This window comes from Diceros bicornis, chromosome 30, assembly GCF_020826845.1.
Source record: "Diceros bicornis minor isolate mBicDic1 chromosome 30, mDicBic1.mat.cur, whole genome shotgun sequence".
In the NCBI taxonomy this organism is placed as follows: domain Eukaryota; kingdom Metazoa; phylum Chordata; class Mammalia; order Perissodactyla; family Rhinocerotidae; genus Diceros; species Diceros bicornis.
Genome location: NC_080769.1, coordinates 8,625,878 through 8,652,393, shown reverse-complemented (window position 1 = coordinate 8,652,393; position 26,516 = coordinate 8,625,878). Strand labels below are relative to the sequence as shown.

At 53.3% G+C, this 26,516-nt stretch overlaps 1 protein-coding gene across 7 annotated transcripts; it reads left to right on the top strand.

Moving 5' to 3' along the window:
* ILF3 (interleukin enhancer binding factor 3) lies at positions 1 to 26,516 on the top strand. Of its 7 annotated transcripts, none has more exons than XM_058525696.1 (21): positions 1 to 156; positions 11,283 to 11,380; positions 11,692 to 11,733; positions 12,199 to 12,428; positions 12,586 to 12,763; positions 14,781 to 14,928; positions 16,254 to 16,345; positions 16,729 to 16,824; positions 17,450 to 17,561; positions 17,983 to 18,080; positions 18,631 to 18,742; positions 18,841 to 18,951; positions 19,304 to 19,503; positions 19,870 to 20,037; positions 20,425 to 20,562; positions 20,651 to 20,827; positions 20,924 to 21,077; positions 21,195 to 21,248; positions 24,467 to 24,832; positions 25,674 to 25,802; positions 26,314 to 26,516. In XM_058525696.1, the coding sequence occupies exons 2-21, from the start codon at positions 11,378 to 11,380 to the stop codon at positions 26,448 to 26,450; spliced, it is 2,745 nt and encodes a 914-aa protein (XP_058381679.1). In that variant the 5' UTR covers positions 1 to 156; positions 11,283 to 11,377; the 3' UTR covers positions 26,451 to 26,516. The 7 variants fall into 7 exon arrangements, with proteins under 7 accessions (XP_058381679.1, XP_058381681.1, XP_058381680.1 ...); XM_058525697.1 differs by having other exon boundaries at positions 2 to 156; positions 20,437 to 20,562; XM_058525698.1 differs by lacking the exon at positions 11,692 to 11,733.

Sequence of the window (26,516 nt, the reverse complement as noted above, 5' to 3'; positions counted from 1 at the left end):
CCCCCGGCCCCGGCTCCTCCTCCTCCTCTTCTCGCCATTGCAGTTGGGACTCGGCAGCCCGGTGCGCACCGCGTGGCTTTCAGGGGGGAGACCCCGGCAGGCTGTGGCAGGAGGGCGGCGGCGGCGGCTGTGGTCAGGGCAGGGGACGCCCACAAGGTAAGCGTCAATGTGGCGGCGGCCCGGCCCGCTCCCGCCTCCCCCTCCCCCCGCCCTTCCTCCCACTCTGCGCGGGCCCGGCGGCGGGGTCGCGGTGGCCGCGGGAGGCGCCCCGCGCTCCCCGCCTCCACCCGGCCCCCTCGCCCCGGCACCCGGCTCCTTTCTCCCCCGCCAGACTCGCTCCCGCGCTCGGCCGTTACTCTCCCCCATTGTGCCGAGGAAACAAAATGGCGGCGGCGGCGGCGAGGGCCCGGTGCGCGCGCATCCGCCCCCCCTCGCGGCCCCTCGGCCGGCGGCGGCGCCTCGCGTGGGGGGTGCGCGCGCACCGGGCCCCCGGCCGCCGCCTCCCGCGGGCCGGGCTTTGTGTGTAGTGGCGCCCCGCGCGCACGTGCCGGGAGCACACACCCCCCTCCGGCCGGCAGCATCCTGGCCCGCGCGGCCGGGGCCACCCCTCCTCGCCCCCTCCTCCTCTTTGTCCCCGGCCCTCCCCGGCTTCCAGGAGGGTCCCAGGTTCCCGAGGCGGGAAACGTTGCGTCCTTTGTCCTTCCGTCGCGCGGAGAGGCGGACCCCCTCCCTGGAACCCTGTCCCTCCGCGGATGGCAGCCTTTGCGGCTTTATGGGGTTCCCAAATCTGCAGTCAGCCAGGTCTCCCCTAGATCAGGATGCAAACTTGGGGGAGGGTTGAGGCTGGTGCTTTCTTTAGTTCAGGTCATGTTGGCTTTTTTTCCAGATTGCTTAGGCTTTGCATCCTGGTGGGATATCGGGGTGCACTGTAATCTGCAAGGCTGACATCCAAACGTGAGCCCTGAAAACTCTTGTCTACCTGATTTCATCAAGTGGTTGAGTGACTGAGATTCTTGGGGTTGTTGTTGAGGATCTGCCCTGGTTAATCCTCCACCTGGATCACCTATCTGAGGTGGACGGTGATCAGTATGTTCTCCCTCAGCTCAGTATCTAAAGTTGGGGAGAGTAAGCCATCTCTTTTCAATATTTCCAAAATTGAGTGAAAGTTGCTTGCGATTCTGCCTTAGGGGACATGATGGATCAGTAGAGAAGCATCAGTTTCGGTGATAAGCTTACTTTTTCTGGACTCAGGTGTTTCCGTGATGCTGAATCTGGTTTTCTGATTGGTTAAGATTCCGCTCTCTTTAAAATGAGTGGTCTGGCATATTTGGGGTCCATGGGAAAATGCAAGGTGCCACCTGAAGTTGGGATTCAAATTGAGGCCTTTAGATTCTCTTTTCCTCAGGTGTTTGTGCTTGGGGATCTCCACGGATTGCTCACAGTGCTGCCACTATGCTTTGTGTGTGATGCTTTGTGTGTGGTCTCGTGGGGTGCAGCTAGGGCAGCCGCTGTGAATGAAGTGTGGGAACCAGAGGCTCATTCACAGCTGGAATAGGGGGAGAAAGGCCACAGGGCACTGGCGGCTGCTACTCTTCTAGTCCCTAGTCCTGGGGTCTTTGCCCCTGAGCTGTCTCTTGGCCATGTGGGCAGCTCCTGGTCCCTAGGGTTTGTGAAGGGAAGCTGTGCAGGCCCTAGCCAGTACTGGGCACTGATTTATCAGAGTCTCGCTACCTTCTTGGAGCTTGGATGAGCCTGGAAATCGCCCTCTTTTTGGAGCAGAGGTGCCTAATTGTTTGCTCTCTTTGCCCGATTGAGCTTGTCTAGTGTCTATCGGCAAAAATTCCTTTAGCTCCTTCTAGTATACTTTGAATTATCTTGGAGGCTCGTAGTCCTAGGAGTGAGGAATGGAAGGTGTTGCTTATTTTTCTTAAATTCTTCGCGTCAAAATGCCACATTGGTGAGAGCGGCTGCTGCTGTTTTGTTGTTACGTATCTAGTGCTCATTTTCGTGCTCCCCTACTTAAGTCTTCAGGTGGGGAGAGGTGGAGTCAGTGATGAGGAAAGAGCCTTCTGGAGTCTCTCAGCCTCTTCCCGTTGGGTAAACAGCAGGCAGCATCTTGTCTGTCTTTAGGCTTCAGCGAGATGTGAGGGTTGAAAATGTTCTCACTTCGGAAAAAGGCTTTGGAAGTTTCTTTGGGCTAGGACAGCTCCCTCGGAGCTGCCTCTCTCACCCTCCTGCCCGCTTCCCCCTGATTTCATTTCACGGTCCGGAGGAGCGATTCCTTTCCGTAAGAAAGCTGGGTTCATACCTGCGTGGACCTGCCCTCCTGCCACAGTTTGTCAGTAAGTCGATGAACCTTGTGCAGTTTCAGAACATGTGTAAATGTCACTAGTATTAGCATGTGTGTGTCACAAAGTAGTGACATTTTCTTTGAACCTGGCTTTGATGGAACCTTTGAAGGAATTAGGATTTTCTAGGCTCTCTATATCGGATGCTTTTTATCTTTGTGAAGTCCTGGGAGAGGAGGATTTGATTTCTGTCTCCAGTGGCTGGTTGGGAGTTAGACAGATAGTAGTTTGACCTGAGTTGGCACACAGTTTGTTAGTGAAGGGGACAGGACCCTGAAGGGATGAGGCTGACTTCAGGATCCTGCTGCAGCGTTTGACAATTTTGTCTGAAACGACTAGCTTCCCTCTGCTTTGTTGTTGAGGGTAAGGCAGTGCTGCCTCTTTGTGGTGCCGGCAGCATTACAGAAATCATAGTGAAAGCATGGTGACCAGGTGGTCGTTAGGGACCCTTGTCAGTGTCCTGACTTTTAAAAATTGTTCCTTGTGATATTTATGCTCTATTAAATCCGTGTGAGGTTTTTCCAAGGTCGCACTTTATAGATGATCCCGTTGTAAATTGCAGTTGGAAATTCAGACAGACGTCTAACATCTGCTGTTTTCAGGTGTCTTGAAAAAGCAATTTCCAGTTGAAATATAATTTTTTTCTGTTTTCATTGACTGTCTATATAATGAAAAAACTGAAAAGGTAGCCGCTAGTTTCAACAGGAAAATGAGTTTACTATCCGAGGGCCATTTTCTTCTGGGCCATATATGATCACCAACGATCATTTAGTTACAGAGTAGTATGTGCATCCTTTTATTAGTGTGTGTGAATTTGCCTCAAATGATTTTTATAATCTTAGGGAATCAGTGGGAAGAGGTGCTATGGGCAATTTGAGATCCATGATAATTTTCCTTGAACACTCCAAATAGCCATCCTTCTTCTTATTTTCATTAGGATTGTGGTTCATGCTCAAGGGTAAGGTCTTATTGGGATAATCTTCCAGGCACTTGCATTTCTGCTGCTTGCCTTTGAACTACTTTCTTGCTCTTATCTGTGTGTCTGTTTAAAGAATGAAACGTTGCCAGTTAGCTTTGCTTTTCAGTGGTACATTTAGATTTTTTGCAGGTTAATAATCCTTGCTATGTATTCATTATTTAAAAAAAAAAACAGTCTAAATGTCAGCAATATGGAAATAACCAGCCCAGCCCCATGGCTCACAGTGGCACTTAATAAATATTTGTCCTGTGGGTGACCTGTGCCGAATCCTTCCAGGAGGGAATAACAGCTGCCTAGTGAACAGGGAGGCCTGTGGGCCGCCCAGTGAGAGCTTGCCACAGCTTCACAGAGCCGGTGTGTGGACGAGTGGAGAGAAGGTGAATCAAGTTGATTTTGGTGGTTACTTCAGTGAGTTTTTAAAAATCGAGCACTTCAGCTCTGGAAAAACACTTTGGCAGTTTCTTACAAAACGAAACAGGCATAGACCCTGTGACCCAGCAGTTGCACCCTTGGGCATTTATCCCACAGAAATGAACATCTATGTTCACACAAAAACGTATATACAAATGTTTATAGCAGCTTTACTTGTAATAGCCAAGAACTGGAAACCACCCAGCTGTCCCTCAGCAGGTGCGAGGTTAAATAAACAATGGTCTATCCACACCACGGAACACTACTTAGCGATAAAAAAGGATGAATTGTGGATACACAACTTGGATGGATCTTGAGGCAGTGACGCTGCATGAAACAAGTATGTAACCTGAAAAGGTTACATACTCAGTAATTCCGTTTATGTAGCATTCTTTTTTTTTTTTTTTTTTTTTGGTGAGGAAGATCAGCCCTGAGCTAACATCCGTGCCAATCCTCTTTTTGCTGAGGAAGACTGGCCCTGGGCTAACATCCGTGCCCATCTTCCTCCACTTTATATGGGACACCACCACAGCGTGGCCTGACAGGCGGTGTGTCAGTGCGTGCCCGGGGTTCTGAACCTGCAAACCCCGGGCTGCTGCAGTGGAGTGCGCGCACCTAACCGCTATGCCACGGGCTGGCCCCTATGTAGCATTCTTGGAATGCCAAAATGGCAGAAATGGTGGATGGATTAGTGGTTGCCTGGGGTGAGGCCTGCGGGGTGGTTGGAAGGTGACTGTGACTATGCAAGGGCAGCAGGAGGACGGGATCCTGTGGGACAGCAGTGGTCTGACTGTCTCAGTGTCAGCACTGTGGTTAGGATACTGCTCTATAGTTCCCAAGATGTTACTGTTGGGAGAAGCTGGATAAAGAGTATACGGGATTTCTCTTGTGTCTTACAACTGTGCACGGAGCTACAGTTGTCTCAAAATAAAAAGTTTCATTTAAAAAAGGTACCCTTCACCACTGAGATAAATCGCAGGGCTTTGTGTTAATAGGTAATGTCCTTTGAGAGGCTGTCTTTTTTTTGCCCCTTAATTAGGAAAAAAACATTTCTGAGAGAAGTAAACAAATTGTACACTAAGTTAAAAAAAATAAAACAAAACCCAAGGCTTCCCGGTGGGGCTACCTGGGTGCGTTGCCTCTGTCCCTCACTGGGTGTGGAAGGTTTCCTAAGCGTGCTACCTCAAGAGCGTGCTGGAAAGAGGGTTTGCTAGGGCCGGCCCCGTGGCTTGGCGGTTGGATGCGTGCGCTCCGCTGCTGGCGGCCCGGGTTCGGATCCCGGGCGCGCACCGACGCACCGATTCGCTGGCCGTGCTGAGGCCGTGTCCCACATACAGCAACTAGAAGGAGGTGCAGCTGTGACATACAACTATCTACTGGGCTTTGGGGCAAAAAAGTAAATAAATAAAATTATTTTAAAAAAAAAAGGGCCGGCCCCGTGGCTTAGCAGTTAAGTGCGTGCGCTCTGCTGCTGGGAGCTGGCAGCCCGAGTGAGCACCAACACACTGCTTCTCCCGCCATGCTGAGGCCGCGTGCCACATACAGCAACTAGAAGGATGTGCAACTATGACATAGAACTATCTGCTGGGGCTTTGGGGGGAAAAAATAAATTAAAAAAAAAAAAAAAGAGGGTTTGCTAATTCACACTTGAAGGCATATTACGCCTTTTGCTTTGATAACATGGCCTTTTACAGGCAAATTTTAAACCATTTCTGTTGGTTCATCCAAGAGAAGTTGAAATGACTCCTTTAAGACGTTGCATTTGCAATGTGTCACAGTTTTACAGTTGATAAAGCGTTTTCCCACAAAGTCACCTTTAATCCTCACCGTTTGCAACTCTTAGGCGTAGCTGGTGTTTTCATCTCTTTTTTGACCCAGCTGTGGAAAGGTAAGTAGTTTGCTGGAGGTCCCACAGCTGCCGGGTTGAAGAGCCCACGGTGGGGTGCGAACCTGGGGCTTCTGTCTCCAAGACCCGTGGGCGCCCCACAGCGCCAGAGGGCCTGGCATCCTGGGTCTCACAGGCTGGTTGGAGTTCCAGAATCATTTTGGGGAACAACCTGTATTTGCCAACTTTTTATTTGTCCATTTATTTGGTGAGGAAGATTTGTCCTGAGCTAACATCCATTGGCAATCTTCCTCTTTTTTTTTCTTTTTCGCTTGAGGAAGGTTAGCCTGGAGCTAGCATCTGTGTCACTCTTCCTTTGTTCTGTATGTGGGTTGCTGCCACAGCATGGCTGACGAGTGGTGCAGGTCTGTGCCCGGGATCCGAGCCCACTAACTCAGGCTGCCGAAGCGGAGTACACTGAGCTTGAATCCCTTGGCCGTGGGGCCGTCCCCCAACTTTTTATTTTGTCAAAGAAAATTTCCTTTTAATTTGTTACCATACGCATCTCCACCTTTTTGTAAGAAAAAGACATTTTAACACTGAAAATACAGGAATAAAATAAGCTGAGAGGAAAGGACAGTCCTTGAAATTGAAAATATTTGTGCGAGTCTTTATTCCCAACTTCACACCTCCCCATGGACCAGTGAAAACACTGCTGCAGACCGAGGGGGGAACCACTGCCCTAGATTTGGGATTTGTGTTGGATTTAAAAGTTTCTCGGAGTGGCCTCAGTAACCAAATTTTAGATGAGCAGCCTGGGGCTGGGTTGCTTTGTTAAAATCATTTTCCATGTCCTTGATGATGTGAGTCTGAATCTGTGACAGTTGGAGGCATCACTGAAGAGGAGCACGTGTGTGTCATTTCATTTCACCCTCGGGATGGGATGGCTCCAGAGCTGGGTTGGTCCTTGTACATTTCAAAGCATAATTCCGTCTCTTTGATCATCAGCTTCAGGGCAATTCCCCAGAGTCGCTGTGATAGCTGTAAGGTTTTGTGAAATACCCTGGAGGGGGATCCACCCTGGAAGATAGACTGGGCCACTGCACCTGTTCGTTCATTCTACAAACATTTGTTGGTCCACACGCTACCTTGGGTGTGTGTCTTTCCCCACAGCAAGTGCCATGAACGTCATTCTAATTAGTGAGAGGTCAGAGAGATGGTCATCACACCGCAAGCATAACGTTCTGTGGTTTCAGCTCATGTAACGCTGCATGCTGTGGGTGGGCTGGTTTCGGGAACAGGAGGAAGAAATCTGATCCCCGAGTGTTAGACCATCCCAAACCACACAGAGGTCCCGTTAAGATCCTGGTGTTAAGATCCTGGTGCTTCGCTCTCCTTCGTGCCTTGGGTTTCTTTTCAGGGAGGCTGGGCTGGTAAATGTCAGGCTTTGCTTGTGCCCAGGTTTGCATCATAAATGTAGTTGCAGGAACAGCTTTTTGCAGCCTTTCACAGCTTTCGTGGAAAGTTAGATTGGTAGGGGGCAGTGGAGTGTTGCATGTAAGGTGGGTGTTGTGTTCTTCGAGAATAATCTTTACAAGGAGGTTTCTGCTCACCCGGAAGAGCCCTGTGTTCGTTGATGAGATGGGTTCCCTGGTATTTAGGACCAGAGCAGCTGGCTTCCGAGAGCCTTGGGCGACAGATCTGGGCTTCCTAGACACCAGCGAGGCCAGTGTTGTGGCCCTGTGAAGGAGTGTTGACTCCGGTTTTTCAGCGTTTGCTTTAGTTCAGATAATTAGTACTCTTACTCACTTTGTCCACGTGGATCAGGAGGCATCGCCACCAGGGCCTGGTCTGAGGGAGAGGGCCTGGGGGTGAATGGAGCGCACACAGGCGGAGTGCGGTGGTCAGAACCAGCCGCAGCCCAGTGAGTCCCATCAAGGGTCCCTTCTGGGGCCTGCCCCCCTGGAGCAGAGGTGGAGTAAGTGAGGCGGGCCCTGGAGCAAAGGCCCGCCCCTTTCCCATTGTGAACAATGAAGGCCACAGACGCAGACCTACCGGCAGGACATTTACTGAAGACAAACGAATTTGGGGGCATGGGCACGTCCTTGAGGCACTTTCGATGGGCTGATGTTTTGACACAATGAGTATCTTGTTCCCCAGCCGTGGAAGGGTGGGTCTCTGCTTCTAAGTTCTGTTTGTCGGATGTCGTTTTTAGTAGATTCCCTGTGTCAACTGTGGGTGAACTTAAGTCCCTCGAGCAATTTTCAGAGTACGGAGTTGGGATATAGGTAGCTCCGATGGCGGCAAATTAGTTTTTTTTTTTAAGTATGATTATGGACTCATGGATTTGTATAAATTTAATGTGCTGGATTTAATAGTTATATATTTGAAACGTTTTAGTACGAAAATTCTGAAACACGTACAAAAGGTGAGACAATTTTACAGTGAACACCTGCCTTCCTATATACACACCCTAGGTTCTACTGTTCACGCTTAACTGTTCGTGCGTTTCACACATCCGTCCATCCAGCTGCTGTTCTGTTCATCCTTCGGTCCACTTTATTTTTATGATGCGTTTCAAAGTAAGTAGCGGAAAGTTGCAGTCTTCCCTCTGAATGTTAACTCGAGTCCAGCATTTATTTACTGTTAATCCTTTTCTTTCGAAGGACTGCACAGGTCTTGGGTATAGCTCTGACCACTGCATTCAGCCAGCCCCTACCAGGACGTAGACGGTGAGCCTCACCCTGGAAAGCTCCTGTGGTCCCCTTCTCGGGTGTTCCCTGCCACCATCCCCCACCTGCTGTTCTGGGTTTTCTCCCACCACTGATTAGTTTTGCCTAGTCTGGAACTTCATATGGGTGGAAGCATTCTTTTTTTAATACTCAGTTGCCCCAGGTGGAGCCAGTGGGCGCTCTCACAGGTCAGGTCCTTGTCTTCTGGACAGCCCGCATTGGTCTCAGAGCGCTTTCCTGTTTTCTGTCACACAGCGTGAGCCAGGCTCACCCAGCACAGTGCCCATGTCAGGTGCCGAATCCACCGTTTCTTCCGGGAGCTCCTTGTAGTGGGTTTTAGACAGTATCAGTCTGACAAAGCGCTTAGTAAAAAGGTCTTGGGCACCTGGAACCTTGGTTGAAGTGCTGAAGTCACTACACTGGGTATTCGTGGTGGAGGAGTGTAAGATGAGGGGTGGTGAGGGTACAGTGAGCGAAACACTGGCTCCCGGCACCGTGTCGGGCCTGGAGGGGTGGCGTTTCTCCTTTAGAGTGTGCCAGCTGGCCACTCCACGGTATGGGGAACCCGCCTGCCGTGTCCGTCAGTGTCCCAGCATCTAGGCCAGGCCTGGCACGGAGGCGGTGCACGCTGAATCTTTGTAGTAAGTAAATATGGTTTTCGGCCTCCGCCGTCATCGTCAGATGGCTGGAGTTCCAACAGAGCCGTGGCCAGGACTGGTGGCTCTGCACATGGGCTGCTCACCACTAGGCCGAGATTTCTGATGGCCCGCTTCTTGGGTTAGAATTGGGTTTCTAGGGGCCGGCCCCGTGGCTTAGCGGTTAAGTGCGCGCACTCCGCTGCTGGCGGCCCAGGTTCGGATCCCGGGTGCGCACCGACACACTTCTCCGGCCATGCTGAGGCCGCGTCCCACATACAGCAACTAGAAGGATGTGCAGCTATGACATACAACTATCTACTGGGGCTTTGGGGGGGAAAAAATAAATAAATAAAAATATTAAAAAAAAAGAAAAGAATTGGGTTTCTGAGCTTTGGTTTAATTTTTAAGTTGCCTGCCATGGCTGCAGTTTTGTAAGAGTGCCTAAGTGTATTATACATTAAAAAGAAAACCAAAAAACTGCAGGGGCTGGCCTGGTGGTGTAGTGGTTAAGTTCACACGCTCCACTTAGGCAACCCGGGGTTCGTGGGTTCGAATCCCGGATGCAGACCAATGCACTGCTCATTGAGCCATGCTGTGGTAGTGTCCCATGTACAAAATGGAGGAAGATGGGCACAGATGTTAGCTCAGGGGCCAGTCTTCCTCGCCAAAAAAAAAAAAAAAAAAAAACTGTTATGGAAATTATCAAACATGCACAAATGAGTCCCAGTATACCCACCGCGGCCAGCGTCAGCCACTATGAGCATTTTACAGTCTTGTTCCATCCTTGCCCCTTCCCTACCCCTTGCCTGTCTGGAGTGTTTTATAGCAAATACCAGACATGTACTTTCAGCCTTAAGTCTCTCTTTGTTATGGATCAAACAGATAAACACGTTCTTTTCAGACACAACCACATCGTTTGTTCCTAACTGAATGGACGCTCATTCCTTAATCCACGGTGCGCTGTTGTATGCATGTCACTCATCACTTAGCTCCCACAGCAGCCTGATGATGTAGATCCTGTTGGTAGTAGAAGTGGGTGTCACCTTTGAGGGTCTGTGGGATTTGTGTTACATGCTTTCCGTAGGTTGACATTTAATTTTCACAGTCCCCTGAGAGGTAGGGGACAGCTTCCCTGCTGCAGGTTAGGAGGAGGACGCTCCGGAGAAACTTCAGGGCCACATGGCTGGGCAGGCAGGGCTTCAGGCCCAGGCCTGTGCGGAAGCTCCCACTTGGCCACTCCCGAGTGGCTCACCAAGGGCCCACACACAGCCAGCTGCTGAGTCCAGGGACTGGTCCTCCACTTCTCCCTTCCCTCTCCCTCCCCTGCCGTGAAGCATTTGACCCCACCTGTCCTCATGCCTGGCTCTGCAGAGGTGTCACCTCACGTTCCACCCTTAGATTTTCAAGTTCTACTTTAAAACTTTTAAATTTTCCGTCAGATTGCTGAAGCATTGTGGGATATTCTTGTTTTGGCCAATCATGTCAAGGTTTATCCTTGAAGCAGGTGCCTTTCCAGGATGAGCCTGCTGCTCTGGCTGGTAACTGGCTTACATTGAGGGGGCTAGCTGTTATGTGGTTGGATGGAATGGGTACATTCACGTGTTATGTATTCAGATGGGGTGTTTTTTTTTTTTATTGTTGACTCATTTGGAAGATTTCAGTGTGGACCAGACTGTTTGCATAGAGTGGGAATTGAGTAGGTTGTAGTTGGCATGTCATTTAGAGTCCAGAATTGTAATTATAGCTACGTTTGTCCTGAAGACTTCTGTTGTACATTTCAGTGCATCAACCTCTCTAAAGTTGAACCCAAGGGGTGTCCGTCCATGTGGTGTGGTGCTCACATGAACTTGATGTTTCAGAAGTTTCTTGCCTTTCCAGTTTACAGAGCCTTTGGGGTCCTCTGTCTCCTGCTTTCCTTCCATCTCTTCGTCACCCTTGAGGACCAGAGCTCCTTCACACGCTCTTCCTTCTCCAAACACCAAGATTTTGCCGAACATTTCTACCCCGACCATTTTTTGGAGGCTTGTTAATATTTTTATTTTTTGTATTTGTAAAAATTGGCATACTTTATATGAAAGAAGATAAAGAAAGTAAAAATGATGTGAGTGTGGGCCTGAAATCGGACTTGGCTTCTAGAAACCAGCTGTTTTCATTTTTAGGGAATTTTATAGTTAGTTCTTTGTATCTTGGCTTAGCAGTGGTTACTTGGAAATAAAGATGCATCCTGCTGTGTTAACAGGGCTCCCTCATGAGGTTGCACCACTGGCTTTCATACTGCTGAGTATCTGGCTGCTGAAATTCATCTGTCTGTGAAATATTTGAAACTAAAAAGATTTTCTGATCTTATAGATAGTTGAAGTATTGATAACACCAAGGAAATCTGTCACAATTTGAAAAGATAAGCAAAAATTTGATTTCCAGACACTACAGAAAAAGAAGTAAAAATGGTAAGAACTTTTTTTTTAATTGTAGATACTATTTCTTCATTTATGTACAAAAACGTAGCATTGCCCCTAAGCATTTGGTTCTGATATCATTTTCATCATTATCATTTGAATTATAAAATAGTACATAGTGTAACAGTTCAAATACAGTAGTCCCCCCTCATCTGTGGTTTTGCTTTCCGCGGTTTCAGTTACCCGCAGTCAACTGCGGTCCGAAAGTATTAAATGGAAATAGGCAATTCATGAGTTTTAAATTGCGCGCTGTTCTGAGTAGCGTGATGAAATCATTCACCTCACTTCATCTCATCACGTAGGCTTTGTGTCATCATCACATCGTCACAAGAAGAAGAGGAAAGGTGAGTACAGTCAATAAGACATTTTGAGAGAGAGACCACATTCACATAACTTTTATTTCAGTGTGTTGTTATAATCACTCTATCTTATTACTAGCTATTGTTGTGCCTAATTTATAAATTCAACTTGGTTGTAGGGAGGTCTGTAGAGGAGAAAACGTAGTATATGTAGGGTTCGGTACTGTCCGCGGTTTCAGGCATCCACTGGGGGTCTTGGAGCGTATCCCCCACGGATAAGGGGGGACTACTGTAATAGAGAAATGTATAACGTAAGTGTCCCCTTCCCACTGCCTTGAGAAAGAACAACTGTTAGGTTCGGTTGTCCTGCGTCTCAGACCTTCAGTCATGTTCATATAGTCTTAATTTCATGCAAATGGTAACACATAATTCTGAGTTGTGTAGCTGAAAAGATAAGCGGTGGGTTGCTTGGACGCTGCGTTGTTTTTAACTGAGTTTTTACATTTGCAGCGTCCAGTGCGAATTTTTGTGAATGATGATCGCCATGTGATGGCAAAGCATTCTTCCGTTTATCCAACCCAAGAGGAGCTGGAGGCCGTCCAGAACATGGTGTCGCACACGGAGCGGGCTCTCAAAGCTGTGTCCGACTGGATAGATGAGCAGGAGAAGGGAAGCAGCGAGCACGCGGAGTCGGAGAACATGGACGTGCCCCCGGAGGACGAGACCAAAGAAGGGGCCGGGTAAGTGGGAGGTTTTGTGGGATCTTTTTTTCTTTCTGGGGAGACTTGCCAGTGTAGGAGTGAGCATCTTCTTGACTGAGAAATTCCAGCCTTGCCGGGCCTCTGGGTTCCAGGCAGACTGCATCCCTCACTGAGCGTGCGTTGGTCTGTCCCTTAGGGAGCAGAAGACGGAGCACATGACCAGAACCCTGCGGGGGGTGATGCGGGTGGGCCTCGTGGCCAAGGGCCTGCTGCTCAGGGGGGACCTGGACCTGGAGCTGGTGCTGCTGTGTAAGGAGAAGCCCACGACCGCCCTCCTGGACAAAGTGGCCGACAACCTGGCCATCCAGCTCGCTGTGAGTGTGGCGCCCCGCGGGATGGGGTCAAGGGTGCTGGTTGAGGATGTGGGGCAGAGGAAGAGATGCTGACTGTGCTGTGCCCCCAGAGGCACACTCCAGACCGCCCTTGCACCTGCCGTGCTCACGTCTTCTCTGTGGCTAATGGGCGGCTTGCCGCGGACCCGCTGTAGTTCTGTGGACAGTGGCTGGCTGACTGCAGTGGCCCCCAGACGCTCTGGCAGCCAGGAAGGACCCAGCGCCTGCCGTGTGCCGGGCCGCAGTGTTCTAGGGCTGCACTGGGCGTGAACCTCCCATCCAGACTCCAGTGGGTGGACGGACGGGGGGGTGGATGGGTGAAGAGACAGTACCGTGATTAACTCTTCCCCCGATCCGAACCTGGACAGAAACACTTTTTTAAGACCAATTTCTTGGTCTCATTACAAAAGCATTGCATAGATCATAGTCTCTGACACTTCTTGAGCATTTACTACGCCATACCCTAGGCCAGACGTGTTCTTTACGTGAATCATGTTATCCTTAAAACGACCTTCTGAGCGGGGCCTTTATCATCTGAGTATTTTGGAAGATGTGACTGAGGTTCAGGGAGCTGAGTAATTGACCCCAGCATCGCATCCCCAGCTGGTGAGTTCTGGGCCTTCAGAACCTGCGCGTCTCACTGCCACGTGCTGCCTCCTTGGGACATATTCTCCCTGGATTTAGGGACAGGATAAGCAGAAAAGAAAGTAAAAACAACAGTAAAAAACCTCATTCCTTAGAGAAAAACACACTGTTCACTTTCATACATGAACACGCGTTCTGTCAGATGTGACTGATTTTGTGGGATTCAGGACAGGTCAGAATTGGAGCCAATGCAGTCCAGTAGGTACTTCTGGGGAGCTATTTCAGGGAAAAGAAGCCCTAAACTTTGCTGTTTTAGTGGTATTTTTTAAGTTTCTTTTAATTGTTGTCTATAAAAAATATATTAATTGAAGAAATTAAGTTGATGTAAATATTTTTAAAGGAAAGACAACTTTTGTAAAGGGTCTGTCTTTAAAGAAAGATACAAGTAAAGTGTATTGTTATTGATTTAGATTAATGTTTTTGACTGGGGTGATTTTGCCCCCAGGGGACATTGGGCGAGTCTGGGGACAGTTTTGCTTGTCTCTGTGAGGGGAGTGGGGTGCCAGTGGCACCTACTGGGTGCAGGTTGGAGATGCCGCTTAGCGTCTTACAGTGCACAGGATGGGCCCACAGCCAAGGGCGATCTGGCCCAGAGTGTCTGTAGTGCTGAGGCGAAGAAACCTCACTGTAGATTTTCCAAAGTGCATTTGTTCTCCCACCAACATGATATTTACTTTGTTTTCCATAATAAAAATCATAAAAGCTTGCGTTTTCTTCATCGAGGTGTGTAAACTGATGATAAAGCATCAGTCAGACTGTCGTGAACATCCGTTTATAGGCACGTGCAGTGCAGCCAGGCCATGCTTTTATGTGCATCGTAGGATACAAACTCTGTTACTCCACGTGGGTTTCGTTCCCCACTCTGAGGGCTGCCCATCCTGGGGTGGGAACAGCGGAGGCTGGACGCCCGCTGTGCTGGGCACTGTGCTGTCCCTTCAGGGTCCAGTTTAAGCCTCCTGTAGCGTTGTGTTCACGTCATTAAGTCCATTTCACAGATGAGAAACCACGATCTTAATGAGATTAAGTGATTGTCCAAAGTTACACAGCTCAAGTGAGAAAATGGCTCACTCGAGAAGTCTCCTTCTCCCAACCCTCAGCTCTTAACCGTTGCATTATGAAGCTTCCTGTGGAAATCACTGCTCTCTCTGCGTAGTCAGTCACCTCCTCTGTGGAGGAGCCAGAAAGTGACCAAAGACCTGGGCGGCAAGAGGGAGGTCCTGACCCCTAGAGGAAGGCCCTGCTGTCACCTCACACCCCAGGAAGGTGGCTTCTGCTGCCATAACCAGCAGAGCTAAAGAGAACTGGCAACTGCCCGAAGGAGATAGTGTTGTGAAAGTTGCGTTCTGTCTTGTAGGCTGTCACAGAAGACAAGTATGAAATCCTCCAGTCTGTCGGTGATGCCGCCATTGTGATAAAAAACACAAAAGAGCCGCCGTTGTCCCTCACCATCCACCTGACGTCCCCTGTTGTCAGAGAAGAGATGGAGAAAGTGTTAGCTGGAGGTAGGGAGGCTGAGACAGGCCAGCAGGCCTCTGGAGACGTGGCACTCCCTCGAGACTCGCAGGTGCTCCTTCGTTGTCGAGTGCTTTGATCCGAGGCTCTCGGTGGAGCCTTGACCACTTGACTCTGCGAGCACGGCTCCTGAGCGTGTCGGTCCTTGGGAGTTGGACAAAACGCTTGCACTAAAAGCGAGGAGCACTTTTCACACAGGGTTGCATCACTCGTGTTGCTCTTAATCCTGGAATTTCTCATCAGTGTTAAACTTGGTTCTTCCGTTGAGCCGTGCTCTGGCCTTGGAAAAGCGTGTCCCTGGTGATTTTGTGGTTTTTGTCAAGTGTGAATACAACAGAGGGTTTCTGCATGAACACTACGCTGGAGCGGGGCAGACAGCTTGTGGTGCAGCAGAAGCGAGGGCTCTTCGTCTGTCCTTGTCCACTGGCTGTGTTTATCAGCGGCAGTGACGGAAATGCAAAGGGCTGATACAGAGAGTTGGATAAAGTTCTAAGCAATCCTGCGAGGTTCAAACCCAGACGTCAGGCATTACTAATGCTTTCACAATCCAGGGTCCTCCCTGGCCCCTCACACGTCTCTTCTGTGTGGATGTTTTAATCACGAACCTCACAGCGTAAAGTTGAGCTAACAGGCCTTATCCAAATCCCTGGTGCACAGACAGCAGGACGTCGAACGCCCCGCTCTTGCTGCAGCACAAGCTGCTCTGCGTGCCTGCGCGGTGTTCTTGATGACCGTTGGTTCCGATGTCTGATTCCGACCATCGGAGCCCTTCTAGTGGATCCGTTTAGGGACGCTGGACCTTTGACCAACAGGACTCTCTCTGTCAAGGGCTGGGGCTAGGGCAGTCCGGCCCAGTGGGCGCGCAGACGCCTCAGGATGGCTGTTGTGGGAAGCAGAGAAGGGAGTTCATTTCCACTCCCCGCACCTTTTTGTTTTTGTTTTTTTTTTTTTCCCATTGAAATTTTTAGCATAGCTCATTTCTTGGGAGATCGTGGGGAGGAAGCAAGGTAACAGTCTCTTAGAAGATGGGGGCCACCTATCTGTCCCCTCCTCCATGGGGTGATTCCTTGTAGAGTAACTTCCCACTTTTGTTTTTGTTTTTGTGGTTTTTTTTGGAGGGGCCTCTGATTTTTACGATTTCCTCTCAGGGCAGAATTAAATGCACTCCAGCCTCTCCTTCCCTGGTCAAGGGCGGAGATGACTTGAGATTCTGGGAGCCTCAGCTGCCCTTTAGGAAGCTGCCACATCCCCTTTCCACCTGACAGAAACCCCTTGGTCAAACTGTGCCTTGTCTTCTTATTCCATCCATGAATAGAAACGCTATCAGTCAACGATCCCCCGGACGTTCTGGACAGGCAGAAATGCCTTGCTGCCTTGGCGTCCCTCCGACACGCCAAATGGTTCCAGGTTTGCATTTTGTTCTTCTATTTGTCTTTCGGTAGAGAATTCCTAAGTTTTAACTTGGCTAACTTGCACCGTAAAGTTTCGGTACCATTCACGACCGCCGCACCAAACTTAGCAGCTGCTGGCATGCAGTTGCTAAAGGAGCGCGCGTGGACAAATTTGACACCCCTAGGAGGCTTGTGACTGAGTAGGTGGGCCGTTGCTGCTTTGTGCCAGAAGTACCGTCGTTGTCCGTGCGGTGACATCGCCGCTGACCACATGCTTGGTGGTCGTGAAGGCTCACCATGTGCCCTGGACAAAGCAGTGGCCCGAGACTCGTGTTTTTCATGTGTGCCTGTGCTCAGGGAGGCGCCTTGGCATAAAGAGCCTGTACTTTGTTCCTCTAGGCCAGAGCCAACGGGCTGAAGTCGTGTGTCATTGTCATCCGGGTCCTGAGGGACCTGTGCACCCGCGTGCCCACCTGGGGTCCCCTCAGAGGATGGGTAAGGCTCCTTGTAGCTATGGCCAGGGGTCGTGGGCACAGAGACCTCCTCCCATATCCCAGGAATATGTTACGGTTTCTGGGCTGGAGTGGTCCTTCCAGGTGTGGCTGATGCGTCCCTGTCATAGCTGCCTGTTGAGCAACCACTTCTTGCCACACCCTGGGTGGGCGGTGCAGGCAAGACCAAAACCCCCGTGGAAGACGCCCCACTCAGCCTTGGGAGGGGCCTGGCCGGGCAGCACGCTTCCTCTGAGATGCTCTGTCTATGAAGGAGCGTTTGTAGCTGCTCGTGGACAGGGGTCAGCAAACTGGGGCCCGAGGGCCCATTGTGGCCAGCTGCCTGTGTTGTTACAGCCCGTAGTTAAGAATGGCTTTTGTCTGTTCAAATGGCTACGTCTTAAATACAAGTACCTCCATAGTAGCCTCTACTCTGCCTCTTGGCCCCCACCTGGAGGGTTTAAGGTCTGGCTGTGAGAAAGAGGCAGCTGAGCCCTTCTCTCGGTGTCCAGTCTGGTGTAGCCGCCACTTGTGACCTTGGAGGGCTGACTCGCCGTGCTCCCCCAACACAGTGACAGCGTCAACTGACCCCTCTGGCAGCGTGGCTAACCGTCCCTCTTGCCTTGCAGCCCCTCGAGCTTCTCTGTGAGAAGTCCATCGGCACGGCCAACAGACCCATGGGGGCCGGCGAGGCCCTGCGGAGAGTGCTGGAGTGCCTGGCGTCGGGCATCGTGATGCCAGGTTGGGGCCTTGTGCTTTGCAAGTGGTAGGGAAAGGACAGGGATCAAGGCCCCGAGGCCGCTTCCTGGCGGGTCCCCTGACCGGGTTAGGGCAGCAGCAGCCCCGTGTCCCCCTAGGACTGAAGCATGTGACTACCCTCTTGCACCATCATATCCAGCCCTGTGCCGGCTCCGCAGCTGTGACTCAGGGCGGGTCCGGGGCAGTGGTGACCCACTCCCACACGAGCTCCTCGCTCTGAGACACGTGTGGATTGTTTCTCTCATGGGCTGGACGCCGAGTGGGTCACCGAGCTCGGCGTGTTTTCCAGAGCTGGGTGTGGATGGGGCGCGGGGGGTACCGCACCTGGTCCCCTTAGCCAGCACGACTCTTCCGAGACGCTAAAGATAATCCTCTGCATATCTTCCTTGTTTCCTGCCTTCAGATGGTTCTGGCATTTATGACCCTTGTGAAAAAGAAGCCACTGATGCTATTGGGCATCTAGACAGACAGCAACGGGAAGATATCACACAGAGTGCGCAGGTATAGTCGTCGCCATTGCCACCGTGAGCCCTTACCCAGTCTGTAATCACTGGCTGCCAGTTCCGTTACTGGGTATCCTCAGGGTCGCCACTGGAGTCTAGCTCAGGTCGGGACTGAAGGAGAAGGATCGTGCCTGGTACAGGGCGCCCCAATCTGGGCTGCTTCTTTCCCCTGGCGCCACGCGTGGTTGTCGCCTGCTCGAGTGCTGTTTTCAGACACCGAGTTCATCGGGGAGACGTATTTGCTGTGTGGACTACTCCGGGGGTCCCTCCCCTGCAGGCCCACCACGTGGCTCCGTGTGGCAACCAGTCCCCAGGTTGGGGTCTCCTGTATTCCTCTCGGGGGGTGGTCACAGGCTGGCCTTCCCCCACAGCAAGGCTGGGCCCTGGCAGTCAGGCCCTCCCCTGGCTGTTGGGGGACCCCTTGTTGTAGTAGGGGAGACTTTTAGCAACCCCCCAGCTCCCACCCCTTCCAGAAGGCATTAGCAAGCACACACACCTTAGCTGGGCATGCAGGGCGGCTGAGTCAGAGCCCTCTTCCCCTTCTCCAGCACGCTCTGCGACTTGCTGCGTTTGGCCAGCTCCATAAAGTCCTGGGGATGGACCCTCTGCCTTCTAAGATGCCCAAGAAACCAAAGAACGAAAACCCAGTGGACTACACGGGTAAGCATGCCGCAGGGCCCGGGCCAGCATGTCAGCATGGACGCCCAGTGAACGCCAGACTGGACCCTCAGCGGCTCTGTCCTGCCCTCTATTTTCAGTTCAAATCCCCCCCAGTACCACCTATGCCATTACACCCATGAAGCGCCCTATGGAGGAGGATGGGGAGGAGAAGTCACCCAGCAAAAAGAAGAAGAAGATTCAGAAGAAAGGTACGGGCGTTTGTCCGCAGTCCTTACCTTCGCCTCCGTCTGGCTCTCGTTAAGGTTCACCCCAGAGTGGCGAGACAGACGCCTGCTTTTGCTTTATTTTTCTGGCACGTGATCTTTTTTTAAATGACTCAACACAACGTCGGGGGGGACACACGTGGGGCGGGTGTGCCTCAGCTGATGAGCGCGAGCGGTGTGCCCCAGAGGGGCAGGCAGGGCCGTGGCATGTGCAGCGCCCCGTCCACCACATCGTGTGGCAGGAGGCCATCAGAAGAGGTTCCCCCTTCCCCGGGTCAGAGTTGACCGATTTCCAGAACAGCAGATTTCCAGAACAGCATCGGCATTCTCTCTCTAGAGGAGAAGGCGGAGCCCCCCCAAGCTATGAATGCCTTGATGAGGCTGAACCAGCTGAAGCCGGGGCTGCAGTATAAACTGGTTTCCCAGACTGGGCCGGTCCACGCGCCCATCTTCACCATGTCTGTGGAGGTAGACGGCAACTCATTCGAGGCCTCCGGACCGTCCAAAAAGACTGCCAAGCTGCACGTGGCTGTTAAGGTAGGCGTGGCCGGCGGTATTGTGCCACGGGGCTTGTCCTCATCTCGGGCTCTTTCAGAGCTACCGTCCCCTATTCAGGCTCTCCGCGTGGGTAGCACGAGGCTTGGGGAGGCTCAACGCTGGGGTGTTGGATTGTTGATCGTTTGCTAATCACATGTGGCAAGGGTGCCTTCGTCACTGTGGCTGACAGGGCGGCCCCAGACCTGGCTGGGCAGCAGGGTCTCCTGGGGAGTTAAAGGGAAAACACCCTCCCGATGGCGGGATGCTCCGCTAGGAGCTTGTGGTCCAGGATCCCCAGGGCTGGGGGCACCTGCGTGGGGCCCAGTGCTGAGCCCTCCCTGACCGCGGCCTTTGGGTCTCCCGCAGGTGTTACAGGACATGGGCTTGCCCACCGGCGCTGAGGGCAGGGATTCCAGCAAGGGGGAGGACTCAGCCGAGGAGGCGGAGGCCAAGCCGGCCGTGGCGGCCCCCCCGCCTGTGGTGGAGACCGTCGCTACCCCCAGCGCCGCCTTCCCCTCGGATCCCACTGCTGAGGTGTGTCCCCTGTGTCCTGAGAGCTGGGACAGTTCGTGGTCCTTGTTTTCCCCTGGAAGAGTAGAACTTCCCGTCTTGTAGCCTGTACGGGGAGTGGGCTGTGAGCCTCTGTGCCCCTACTGAGAGGGCCTGGCTGATGCTGAGCTAGCACCCAGGCTGCCCAGGGCGGCCCTCGGTCACAGGCACCCCGTTCCCCAAAGAGAGGTTGCAGGTGGAGGTGGTCCCATTGCTGCGAGGCCCCCGCACGAGTTCCAGAGGCGAGGGTGGTGAAGGGCAGCTGGCATGTGGGGTGGAGGGCCTCAGCCGTGATGCGGGCTCAGCCGCCCTATCCGCGTGTTGGCGAGCCCTTAGCTGAGTTGGTTGGTTTTCTTTTCTGTTTTCCCTGAGAACGTAAAACAGCAGGGGCCGATCCTCACCAAGCATGGCAAGAACCCAGTCATGGAGCTGAACGAGAAGAGGCGCGGCCTCAAGTATGAGCTCATTTCGGAGACCGGGGGCAGCCATGACAAGCGCTTCGTCATGGAGGTGAGCCGGCCGGGGGTGGGTGCAGCAGAGAGCCCCCTGCCCTGGAGGGGTTGGCAGGTCCCCCCTGAAACACATCCGTTCTTCCCAGGTCGAGGTGGACGGACAGAAGTTCCAAGGTGCTGGTTCGAACAAAAAGGTGGCGAAAGCATACGCTGCACTGGCTGCGCTTGAGAAGCTGTTCCCCGATGCCCCCCTCGCCCTCGAGGCCAACAAGAAGAAGAGAGCCCCCGTGCCCGTCAGAGGTGGACCCAAGTTTGCTGCTAAGGTAAGTGGTCACACTGAAGTCTCTGGCCTCGGCCCGAATTCTCTCATGATCTGGGTGTGAGGCAAACGTAACTTGTCTGTCTTCTCTCCCGTTTAGCCACATAATCCTGGGTTTGGCATGGGGGGCCCAATGCACAATGAAGTGCCCCCGCCCCCGAACCTTCGAGGGCGGGGCAGAGGAGGGAACATCCGTGGTCGAGGGAGAGGGAGAGGATTCGGTGGCGCCAACCATGGAGGCTACATGAATGCTGGTAAGGACCCTTGTTCTGTGCTGTCCCCATGGGCCCAGCTTGCCCCGAGGGACAGGATGAGAGGCAGGGGCCGTGTAGGCTCCCTCCGCCCGGGTAACCCCATCTCTTCCCTTCCAGGCGCCGGGTACGGCAGCTACGGGTATGGAGGCAACTCGGCGACGGCCGGCTACAGTAAGTGCGTTTCTCTTTGTCTGACTGGGGGAGAAGCGCAGCGTAGCTCCCGGGCCTGAGTTAGAGCAGGGCGGCCCTCCAGCAAGCCTCCCTGAGACACAGCTGTTCCCGGTGATGGGTCAGACAGTCCTCCAGCCCCCGTCCTGCAGAAGCGCGATTGACGTAGATGTTAACACCCACGCTCGTGTGACTTGAAAGTTCCCTGAAAGTCAGAATTTTAAATTTCTCTGCTTTAAGCCATGCGAAGCACCAATTCTGTGAAATGCTTTTCCGGACAGTGCACAGCTCTTGTCTTGAGAAGGAGCCTTCACTGGGGGGTTACAGGAGCAGAGAAATCTAAAACATGAATTTCAGATGTGGCCTTCTGTGCCATTTTTCCAAAGAGTTCTAATTTGTTTTCTCTGCTCTGTCTCCCCCTTTTGTAGGTGACTTTTTCACAGACTGCTACGGCTATCATGATTTTGGGTCTTCCTAGAGCATCTAAAAGTATTGCACACAAAATCAACTTTTTACTCCAATTTTCTCGAACTCCAAAACCCAAAGTGTCCGTGCTGTGCCCTGTGCTTCACTGGGTTTCTCAACCGTGGCTTGTCACCGCAGCTTGTCTGAAACTCTTAGCCTGCAGAATTTAAGACAATGGCAGTTTTTATCGTGATTTGCCTTTGAACTTGGTCCTATTGAAGTTCACAATAAGTGGAAAACAATTTTCAGAGAATGCATTTTTGTGCAGAATTGCACAGAATTCTAGAGCCAGCGTTGGTCAGCATCAAGGCAAAAGCCCACCTTTGCTTTTTATGGAAAGCGTTACTTTATTTAAGAGACAGATAATGACGCATTTTAATCTACCTTTGTCTTAATTTACAGCAGGTTTTGTATGAATTTTTAACCTTTTAACAATTCCCAAACCTGGTTGATGCCTTTGACAGTAACGAAAACGATTTCACCACATCCGAATCCAGAGCAACCGGCTTTTTTTTTGATAAGCATGTAAAACGTGGGGAACACGGGAGAACTGTACATTGTGCGAAGTGAACCTGTCCCGCCTTTTTGTAAACGCTCTGGTGGGTTCTTGTGTGGGGATGCGATTCTCTGTGGCTGGTTTAGCTAGAGGTGAACTCTCAAAGGTGTCACAGCTGTGCTTCATCATCAGTGCGAGAAGCAGGCAGGCTTAAAGGGAGCGAGAACATGGAATTTTGCAAGTCCTAATCCCAGCTACAAATGCATGGGCGTCTAGAGGGGTTTTTGTTGCGGTTTTTTTTTTTTTGTGGGGCTTTAAAAATAATCAAGCAGAAAAAGCCTAATATGTAGCGCAATTCTCCAGTGAAGAGCTGGCCTCAGGGGGCCTGTGCTGCTGGGCGCGCAGCTGCAGCAGATTCCAGAAGGCCTGGAAGCTTCCACCCTCTCACCTTGGGGTGCGGACTTGAGTTTGTGGCCCCTGCCTGTGTGCAGAGGCCCAGGGGGGGCATTTTGGCTCCTTACTGAGACGCCCTGTCCTGGCGGGAGTCCTTAGACATGAGTCTGTCTGGGCCCCGTCAGCGGTTTTTGCAGCAAAACCTGCCACTGCGTTGACTTGCAAGATTTTGCGTTCATTCAGGCAAAAACTGGTCGAAACGGTTACTACATAATTTGTTCCCAGAGGTTTGAAACATTCAGTGAAACTTTTTAAAACTTTGATTGCATGATGTATTTTTTTTTTTTAGAAAGTTATTGTTGGAGAATAATGTCTTTTTATACCAGGAAATAGTTATCCTGAATGACGTTGAAAACTTCCCCGTCCCATTATTTTTTTTTAATCAATACATGTTAAAGTAACAAGCCCGCAGTACTTGGCGTCTTCATTCATTCCAGGGTTTGAGGAGGGGTGAGGAGGCGCCCAGGGCAGGCCGCGGGGCAGTGGAGGTGTCGGGGCGCCAGGAGGGGGTCTGCGGAGGACCCCTGTCCTCCGGCCTCCTCGCCGGGCCTTCGCACACTTGCCCTCGAGCATTGTGGGCCTCCTCATGGGCGGGGGTGGAGGGGTGGAGGCTGCCCGCCTGAAGAAGAGAAACTGATGGTGCACATCAGTTCTATCCAAATTACTGCTCAGATAGCCCAAGGGACACCGACGGGGGGTGCACTGTCCAGTGGGTGGAAGGCACGCAAGGACTCCCCCATTAAACGCACCCAAGAGGCGGGGGACCGTTGCTGCTGCACAGGGGAAGCAGGGACGGGCTGTGTGGGAGTGTCCCCTCCCAACCCTGGGCATAGCAGGGCAGACTGGGCGCCGTCTGTGGACAGGCAGCGCCAGCCAGCAAAGGCGTGCCCAGGCCTCCCCGCTCCCGGAGCCCAGGCGCTCCGCTGTGCCCCATGACCCGTCCTCCCCAGCACGCCTCACTTCAGCTGACCCATGCCCCGTTGGTCCACCTGCGTGTCTGGTGGGGGTGGGGTGTGGACCAACTCGTCTTCTGGGATCCTTACCTAGTGACTAGATAGGGGGCCTCACCGTGACATTCTCAGCTTCAAGGCCTGAGAACGTGGCTGCCTCGCTGTGCGCTTGTCAGTCCCGCTGCTCGGTCCCACCTGCGCCCGGCGGCTATGCTGGGAACGAGGAGGGGCCCCCCCGACGTTCTGACCCCAACCTTAGCCAGTCTCCTTATCACACGAGGCTGTGAAATGGCTCCTCAAGTCAGGCGTTTGCGAGACTCAACCCAGGAGACGGCCCAGCCTTTTGGCTGAGTCTCCATTTGCTCCTCTGGGAACCAGCTCAGAGCAGTTGCTCTTCCAGGAATGACACGGATTTTAGGGGCCTCGTTAAAGAGCGTCTCATGGGGTCAGCCAGGCCCGTGGCTGCAGAGCCTCTTCCCAGCACAGCGGGGGGAGGTGGGGGGGCTGGCTGCTTCCCTGGGGCTTTGCTTTTCCTGTCACCCTTGGGGACATCTGGGTGGCGGTCAGCTAGTGGTGAATGTCCTCCAGTGCTCGGAGCCCATCTCGTCGTGCTGACATCCGCTGCAAAGCCGCTGTCGGCGTGCTGTCGTGCCGCTGCTTGGCAAAGCTCTGTTGTCGTCAGCTGATGGGCGAGTGGAGTCGGAGGCCGGCCCAGCCCAGGCGGGGCTGCTCGAAGGGCCCCAGCTCTGCTCCCCTCTCCCGCCGCTCCCTCTGCCCGGCCTTCAGGGCCCGCAGCTGCCATCCCCCTCCTCCCCAGTCTCCCGACCCCACGCCTGACTCGCTGCCTTCCTGTCTAGGTCAGTTCTACAGCAACGGAGGGCACTCCGGGAATGCCGGCGGAGGAGGCGGCGGGGGCGGTGGGGGCTCCTCCGGCTACGGCTCCTACTACCAAGGCGACAGCTACAACTCGCCTGTGCCCCCGAAGCACGCCGGGAAGAAGCAGCCGCACGGGGGCCAGCAGAAGCCCTCCTACGGCTCGGGCTACCAGTCACACCAAGGCCAGCAGCAGCCTTACAACCAGAGCCAGTACAGCAGTTACGGCCCCCCGCAGGGCAAGCAGAAGGGCTACAGCCACGGCCAGGGCAACTACTCCTCCTACTCCAACTCCTACGGCTCCCCCGGGGGCGGGGGCGGCGCGGACTACAGTTACGAGAGCAAATTCAGTGAGTTGGCTTCCAGGGCCCTGCGGCCGGCCACTCTGGGCCACGGTGCATCCCCACACTGCCCTGACCTCTGGCGGAGGCCCTGGAAGGAAGCCAGGTGGTGCTGGCTACAGGGCGGGTGTTAGGACACTCCGGGAGGCAGAGTCCCCCTGGCCCAGGTCCTTGTTGTCCCTTCCTGTCGCCCTCTCCTGAGGCAGCGCGAATGGGGGCCCCTGGGATGAGGCCCTGGAGGCTATGGGTTGAGGCAGGAGCTCAAGGGTGGAGTCTGAGTCGGGGCCAGCTGCTGTGAGGTGGCTCTGGAGACAGGGCTGCATCCTGGCCCTGAGAGCGGGATCACTTCTCCGCGCCAGCCCTCCCTCCACCCACGCACAGCCCTGCGGCCGAGGCTGCTCTGGTGGCCCAGCTGGGCAAGTGGAGGTGTGCGCTTGTGCTCGGGGGCAGGACGCGGTCAGCAGTGGGCTGTGCTGTCTGTGCGGGCGCCCTGGAGCGGGCACTGGGTACCGCTGGGTGGGAGAGGAGAGGCGGCTGCTGCTTGGTTCCGGAACAGCTGGGATGCTCGAGGTGGAGGAGCAGGTGGGAAGGTGGGGTGGAACTGGGCTTCAGAACTTGGTGACCGGGCTGCCCCAGGGCACGGCGACCTTGCAGGGCTCCAGCCGACCCCTGGCACTTTGCGGTTGGACTCACATGTGCCACGTTTAATCAGTTAGGACAGGGTAATCTGCAAAGCCCCAGGGTCTCAACCGAGGGTCTGCCACTTCCAGGGCCACAGTGCAAGGACCCTGGAGTGCCCGCGCCGAGGCTGTGTTCAGGGCTCTTAACCACGCTGTTTTCTCTCCTCCAGACTACAGTGGTAGTGGAGGCCGAAGCGGCGGGAACAGCTACGGCTCAGGCGGCTCATCCTACAACCCAGGGTCACACGGGGGCTATGGCGGAGGTTCTGGGGGCGGCTCCTCATACCAAGGCAAACAAGGTGGGCCTGGAGCGGCAGGTGGCACAGCGTGGGGGGTCCTGAACTCAGCCAGCGGGGGCCACACAGATGCTATCAGGAGGCGCAGGGCTGCAGCGGCGCTGCCGCTTGGTTTCCACATGAGGGGAGAACGGAGTGGAAAGTGGCCACACGGGACCCTGTGAGGACACAGGCTGGGGCACGCCTCCCACTTCTCAGCTTTTCAGAAGCCACACGCCCGGAAAGTGCGTTAGGCTTAAACGTTGGCACTTACGTGAAAAAAATGCTGACAAAATGAGGGCCAAACAGAGCATCACGTGTGACCTCTGGGTCAGGGCGGTGGGCTCAGCCTTGTGCTCTGTGACTGGGCAGATCCGCCCCCCATCATCAACCCCGGGCCTGGTGGTCCCATCTCTCCGGGCGTTGGTGACAGCCAGACCCAGTGACTCGGAAGGGCCCTTAGCAGAGCAAGGTAGAGCTGAGCCACTGTCATCGGCTGCGCCCCTCACCGCTGACCCGCCCCTCTCTCCCTTAGGAGGCTACTCGTCACAGTCCAACTACAACTCCCCCGGCTCTGGCCAGAACTACAGCGGCCCGCCCAGCTCCTACCAGTCCTCACAGGGCGGCTACGGCAGGAACGCAGACCACAGCATGAACTACCAGTACAGATAAGGCCGCCAGGCGAAGACCTGTCCCTTCTGCACTCGCCCCCGTTGTCAGATTGTTTTACGCACCACA

Coding starts and splice junctions, on each gene's coding strand:
- ILF3 (XM_058525696.1), top strand. Junction 11,734..12,198: donor TCACAAGAAGAAGAGGAAAG/GTGAGTACAGTC, acceptor TTACATTTGCAG/CGTCCAGTGCGAATTTTTGT. Junction 21,078..21,194: donor TGGAGGCTACATGAATGCTG/GTAAGGACCCTT, acceptor CTTCCCTTCCAG/GCGCCGGGTACGGCAGCTAC.